At 35.9% G+C, this 6850-nt stretch overlaps 1 protein-coding gene across 2 annotated transcripts; it reads left to right on the plus strand.

The window, feature by feature from the left end:
- Window positions 1-1183: 1183 nt before the first annotated feature.
- On the plus strand, window positions 1184-5402 carry LOC125825403 (uncharacterized). 2 transcript variants are annotated; one of them, XM_049504744.1, is made up of 8 exons: window positions 1184-1398; window positions 3560-3640; window positions 3722-3810; window positions 3930-4004; window positions 4209-4324; window positions 4432-4509; window positions 4596-4955; window positions 5091-5402. In XM_049504744.1, the coding sequence occupies exons 1-8, from the start codon at window positions 1276-1278 to the stop codon at window positions 5192-5194; spliced, it is 1026 nt and encodes a 341-aa protein (XP_049360701.1). In that variant the 5' UTR covers window positions 1184-1275; the 3' UTR covers window positions 5195-5402. The 2 variants fall into 2 exon arrangements, with proteins under 2 accessions (XP_049360701.1, XP_049360702.1); XM_049504745.1 differs by having other exon boundaries at window positions 4776-4955.
- Window positions 5403-6850: the final 1448 nt, after the last annotated feature.

Below are 6850 nucleotides of genomic sequence, written 5' to 3' on the forward strand. Positions count from 1 at the left end.
TTCCGATTGGTGTAGTACACTGGCGACTTCACCAACTTTCTGACACAGACAGCTTGTTAGTTGTACAACATATGACCCTGGACTAGCATACTCTGCAGAGGGCCGGGTCCCTGCACTTGTAAGGAGATTATCAAAATATCTGGGAGCATTAAGACTTATCAATATATATATATATATATATATATATATATAATGTATCATGTACATGTAGAATATGAGTGGACAACTTTGAGGAGCACGTATATCTATGTATATGTGTATCTATCGCAGATGAGTGAGAAACTTTGAGGAGTATGTATATCTAGATACTTGTGAATATATATATATATATATATATATGTGTGTGTGTGTGTGTGTGTGTGTGTGTGTGTATCTAGCATGTATCAGTTGAGTGGGCAGCTTTGAACACAAGTGATACAAGAGATAAAGAATACAAGAACTTTGAATATAAGTGATATGAGAGCGAATAAATACACGTGATACAAGAGCTTTGAATTCAATTGATACAAGAACAAATGAACATAAGTGAAACAAGAGCTTTGAATATAAGTGATACAAGAGCGAAGGAATATAGATGATACAAAAGAGAATGAATACAAGTGATATAAAATGAGAGATGTGAAAATACATAAAACCTAAATGTATATATGAATACACTAAATACAATCTTCTGGCACCTCAAGAACTATAGAAATACATAAAACGAGGTGAAAATACATAATCTAGAGGGAGAAGGGGGGAGGAGGGGTGGGGTGGGGAGAGAGGGGGAGACAGAGAGGATACAAACAAAAAGCACATATGAATACAATAATTAGAGTTGTCTGACACCTCAAGAAATATAGAAATATACACACACAGAGTGTGGTGTAAATACAAAATACAAAGAGAAGTACAACCTAAATGCACATATGAATACAATAAATACAATCGTCTAATATCTCAAAAAATATACAAACACAAACAGACGAGGAGGGGAGAGGAAATATATATAATTTTTTGCTTAGCATCTCAAACATTAGCTATGAATATAAATCTCCAAATTATAGCTATAAATTGTTGGTCATACTTAAACAGTTTTTTCTCATAATTAAAAGGTATTGGGCTGTAATTTTTCCAAATTTTTACAGTAGGCCCAAAACTCCATGTTTAAAATATTTCAATCCATGTGATGCATGCTGTAGTTAAGGGGTTAGCTTATTTGGTTACCTTCTTCTTTCCTCCCTTCTTTTCTCACACTCACACACACAGAAGCAGAAAGGGTTTTAGGGTTTTACAATGGATAGATACCAAAAAGTAGAAAAGCCGAAGCCAGAATCACCCATAAATGAGTACGAGATTCGAATCACTTCACAGGGTTTGGTTCGAAACTACATCAACTATGCTAATACTCTTCTTCAGGTAACTCGCCATTTCCCCATTCTTCATTTTTTCCTGTTTCACTTTGTTTTTGCGATAATCAAGTATCCGATACTGAATTCCTTTGGCTATTAAGGCCTGGCTGTTCCTTCATGTGAATTTTCAGTTATTGTGCTTAACTCCGGCTATATAAAAAGTATTATTGACAGTCCTAAGCCGCAATAAAGAGAGAGCGTTGGCATAAGTTGATAGTCAATCTAAAAAAATATTTGATTTGAGATGAATCTGGCTGAACGAATGGATACACAGTATTATGCTTCAAATTCCGGCTAATGTAGACGATTGCAAAGGATTATTCATGTTATTGCTGTTAATGTAGACCCATTGCAAATGCAATATTTTGATTATTGCTGTTTGGATCATTACTGTGCTTATGATATCTATTTGAATGGGATGTGGAGCTTACACAGATATAATGTAGTTTATGTTGCTGCATTTACCTTTCAATTTTAACCTTAATTCAATAGGATTTGTTATAGATTTCAGACTTTATGGAAGTACATTCTGGACAAAATTAACATTCGATAAAAGAAAAAAAAATAATGTGATTGAGGGTGACATAGCATGGAGAAGTGAAAAGCTCTGCAAGTTTTATAGTGGCTGCTTGTGTACATTTATGTACAAGTCGATTTGCACCATGTGAAACATCTATGAGTGAATTTCTCATGGCCATAAAATGATTAAGTGGATGTTTTGACATATGTGACAAATGTGACTCTGCTTTGCAATGTGAAATACGAGGGTAACTTTTGCGTTACTAGCAGTCTACTCGTCTAATTTGATGCATATCAAGGTCAACTGGATGTTAATATCCTACGGTGCAGCAAATAAAAAATGAAGAGGTAGAGGAAAAGGAAATGAAGTTTCTTTTATTGCTGGATATTTTTTAAGATGCAGATTAGAATACTGCTGGTTTATTCTAAACCTTTGAGAATTTCCCAGTATATCCTGTGTTGGACTGCTTCTTAATGTGTTGCATCAAGTAACCCAAAGTTAGGAGGTTTAAAGTTTTCTGCTAATTCAAAATACGTCTCTTGAATCAAGCTGCAATAAACTGTTTGACAGAAGTTTGCTGGTCTCACAAACCCTATTTTCAACAACAACAATACACCCAATGTAGTCCCATAAGTGGGGTCCGGGTAGGGTGGGGTGTACGCAAACCTTACCCCTACCTTTGTGGGGTAGAGATGTTGTTTCCAATAGACATCGGCTCAAGAAACTCACAAACCTTATTGTCTGATAAAATTTAACTTTCAACTTCACTATCAGTCTTTCACATGCCTAAAATATGACTGTGGCAAGTACTAACATGAGTGGTTGTAATCAATCAATCAATTAACTACACTTGAATTCTAGATTAGTTGTAGTGGCTATATGAATTTCCCTATATTCATTTCTTTCATTCCAATATTTAGTAGTTTTTCTTTTAAGAAAAATGAACTTTCTAAATCAAAGTCTTTATGAGTTTTACACTTATCCCTACATTAACATAAAAGTCGACCATGAAAAGACTCCCAGTCAACTTCGGATCTAATGCAAGTATAACACCAATATCATAACCTTAACCTCATGATATCACCTATATATATTCTCATGTCCATTATGTCATGTTCTTAGCTAAATAAGCATGGAATTGTGAGAGATACTAGATTTTTCTAGACGTTTCTCCATAACCTCTTTTAACTCTTTTAATCATCATAGTGTCACATCTAGGCATATGTGTATTTGGGGGTCTAATTAGAACATCACAAACCATTTTAGATGGTGTTCTCATCTCGTATGATTTTGCGTGTCCACACGGCAGTTTTAACATCCATATCTTTGCAGCACTCATCTTGTGGATATGTGGTGCTTCTAAGGCTCAATATTTACTCTTATATGACATTGTTAGTTTCTGAAATTTAGACATATCATTCATATAACACCCTTTATGGAATTTCACCATTAATATAATTTGTTAGCTCATCTGTACTAGTCTAAACAAGTACAGGATTTAAGGAGTGGTTATATGTAGATCAAATTTTCTTTCTCCCTCTGTCTTTGGTGGGATGATTTTCTTCGATAATTGAACCTTTGCAATGATAAAACCAGCCCTTTTCTGTTAGTTGCAAATACAAAGTTCTAATCATAATTGTCTGTTCAGGAGAGGCATGGGAAAGAGATTGTCTTGAAAGCAATGGGTCAGGCAATTAGCAAAGCAGTTGCTATAGCAGAGATCATCAAGGTAGCTTTCTCTGGTCTAGATGACTTTCTTCCTCTACTTCTTCTATTCTTTCTCCTACTCAATGATCTTAATCTTTTGCAGAGAAGAATGCCTATACTTCATCAAGACACTGCTATCAGCTCAGTAAGCATAACAGATGTATGGGAGCCTATTGAAGAGGGTCTTTTGCCGTAAGTTTCACCCCTGATTTACTCTCATAATGTTTTCTTCTTGCACTGTGTATATCCCTAAGCATGACTAGCATTCATGTGGTACTAATTTCTGGAAATTGGTTTTCTTTGCAATATAGTGTGGAGCAGACCCGCCATGTTTCAGTGATTTCAATCACGTTGTCAACACAAGAGCTGAACAAAAATTCCGCCGGGTAACTCTCTGCCTTCGTCTGCTTCTCTATGTATGCTGCTCCTGTTGTTTGACATGGCAGCTTGTTAACTATTCAATGATCGTTATTTGAATTGTTTTTCTGATGGTAGTTACTGTATTTTTTTAGTGTTTTCTCACTGAAAGTATGTGGTCTTAACTGATTATCTTACTCTTCATGGCCCAAAATGCAACTTCATTTTTATAGGTATCAAGCTCCTTCTGAGGTTGAACAGATGAAGCCACGGTATAATAATTACCAGCCCCAGCTGCAGCAACAATCTCCAAGACAAACACGTGCAGTCTATTATGCTGGTAATGAAGGTAATGAGGCACCAGGCAAAATCACTAAACAAAATGATTTGCAGAATTGAACTCGACTTACGTGGAAATTTGTGTAACGTCTTGAATACACTACAACTTCATTTTAGATTCATATGGGCGAGGACGAGGTCGTGGTATAGGGAGGGGACGTGGTTGGAGCAGAGGTGGATATGGAAACTATCAAGGTATGCTTCTGTTACTTAAGATCTCAGTGAAGTAATGTGCTCATTAATGTATCGATGATGTAAATGTGGTAATTTTGTTTTAATAGAAAATGGTGGTTACTCAAACTGGGGTCGAGAAAATGGTGGTTACTCAAACCGGGGTCGAGAAAATGGTGGTTACTCAAACTGGGGACGAGGAAATGGTGGTTACTCAAACCGGGGCCGAGGAAATGGTGGTTACTCAAACCGGGGCCGAGGAAATGGTGGTTACTCAAACTGGGGAGAAGAAAATGGTGGTTACTCAAACCGGGGCGGAGAAAATGGTGGTTACTCAAACAGGGGTCGAGGAAATGGTGGTTACTCAAACTGGGGCGGAGAAAATGGTGGTTACTCAAACAGGGGCCGAGGAAATGTTGGTTACTCAAACTGGGGCCGAGGTGGGGGCCGCGGTGGATGGGAATATCGTGGTAAGTATACTTCCTTGAGTTTGCATTTTGTACTGCCTGCACAGATACTTTCTTGTATTCTTTTAAAACTATGATATTCCTCAGAATTTTTCTATTGTATTTCTGTTGAACCTTGTTTTATAGACATAAACACAGGCTCTGGATATGGAGGCGGCAGAGGTTATGGACGTGAACGTGGACGTGGACGCGGACGCGGACGCATGGACCTTCATCCTCGAGGTGGTGGCAACCAGGCTTAGTAAGGGATTGGCACATTGTGTTTTTGCACAGATGCCTTGGCTTAGTGGTTTTTCTGTCCAAAGTAGGTCTAAAGAAAGAAAAGCATGAAATTGCGGGTTGTTGTTTCATATGCAGTGATTTTGTTGTTTTTCAGCATCGTGGAATGTGGAAAAGCTTATATCCTCTATTTGCTTTTAATGAAGCCAAAGTCAAGTAGCCAATTTCTCAGTCGTTGCATATTATCGTTGCTGTATATGTATATCTTAATTTTTTTTCCCTCGTCTTTTTCTGAGATTTTGATTTTTTTTTTTTTTTTTACCTTTGGTACCCTACTGGTGTAGGGATGGGGTGAGGTGGGGCGGGGTGGATTGAGCTTAACCCGCAATTTTTTTAATCTGCCCCACTCTACATTAGTTTAGAAGATAGACTGGATAAAATGCCAAAACTCCCATTCCATGTTTTGGTCAAGTTAATTATCTTGCATAACATGACCAGGTTCATAACTCCTTGAAGGGACAATTTGGTTAAAAAGATGAAAAGCTGCTGACATGTGGAAATGAACAAGATATTATATTTTTAGCTTTTCATAAACTAATTTAATGAATAAGTAACCAATGAGTATATATTATATCCCCGTTGACGTCTTATATTGGTTCCTATTGAATATCTGTTTATTAGTAAATGACATTCCAATTCTAAGGCAACTTGTTTGGAATTTGGAGATGCCGTGAAATGGGATTAAGGAAAATACTTTTTCACACTCATCTAGTGTTTATACCATATTAATAGATTAAGACATTCAATTTATGAAAAAGGCCGGCTAAATATATCTATCTACTACTCGAAATAATTTAAATTTAAATATACTAACGTTATATTTTTGGGTCAAATATATCCTTTCCGTTATACTTTGACACTACTTTGCCCTTATAACTAACAGATGGACATGTGGATGGCCAGGATTAAAAGAACCCATCAAATACTTCGTACATATTTAACTAAATCATACATAATTAATACTCATATTACAAATACCTGCATAAGCAACCCCAAGTCCATGACAAAGACTTGATTGAGGAGCTGTGTTTGGGTTAGTCTACAACATGAGACCTTGATATAGTTTAAATTGGATGAGTTCTTTCGATCTTGGCTGTCCATGTATCCCTCTGTTAGTTCTAAAGGTCAAATCCGTGTCAAAATATAATAGAAGAGGTATATTTAGCCCGAAAATATAACAAGAAGTATATTTAAACTATCAGTACAAATGTACATTTGACCTTGAGGTAAACACTAGATGCCATAAGTTTTTATTAAATGTTTCTCTTGTTATTTTTTTTATAAGAAAACCATTGCGATTGCGTACTTAATAAACCTTGAATTTTTCAATAGGACACCCTTACAAGCACTATGGTATATATATATATATATATATATATATATATATATATATATATAAATAAATGAAAGGAATTAGTAGATAAGGAAAATAAAAGCAGGTGGGGCATGTATGTTTGTACCAGAACAGTTATGTAATAGAGACGGATATTCGTCCAGGTTCAACCAATTATTCATGAATTTGTCTCTCTTCATATTCAACTGAATCTTCTCTTCAAATTTCAATATTCATCTTATATATTAGAGTACATGATAATAGCAACTTTTATAAGTAGAAAGAT

Source organism: Solanum verrucosum, unplaced genomic scaffold (genome assembly GCF_900185275.1).
Source record: "Solanum verrucosum unplaced genomic scaffold, falcon-dt-bn FXZP01000101.1, whole genome shotgun sequence".
Classification (NCBI taxonomy): Eukaryota; Viridiplantae; Streptophyta; class Magnoliopsida; order Solanales; family Solanaceae; genus Solanum; species Solanum verrucosum.

Coding starts and splice junctions, on each gene's coding strand:
- LOC125825403 (XM_049504744.1), top strand. CDS start 1,276: ATGGATAGATACCAAAAAGTAGAAAAGCCGAAGCCAGAATCACCCATA. Junction 3,641..3,721: donor CTATAGCAGAGATCATCAAG/GTAGCTTTCTCT, acceptor AATCTTTTGCAG/AGAAGAATGCCTATACTTCA. Junction 4,005..4,208: donor CTGAACAAAAATTCCGCCGG/GTAACTCTCTGC, acceptor TCATTTTTATAG/GTATCAAGCTCCTTCTGAGG.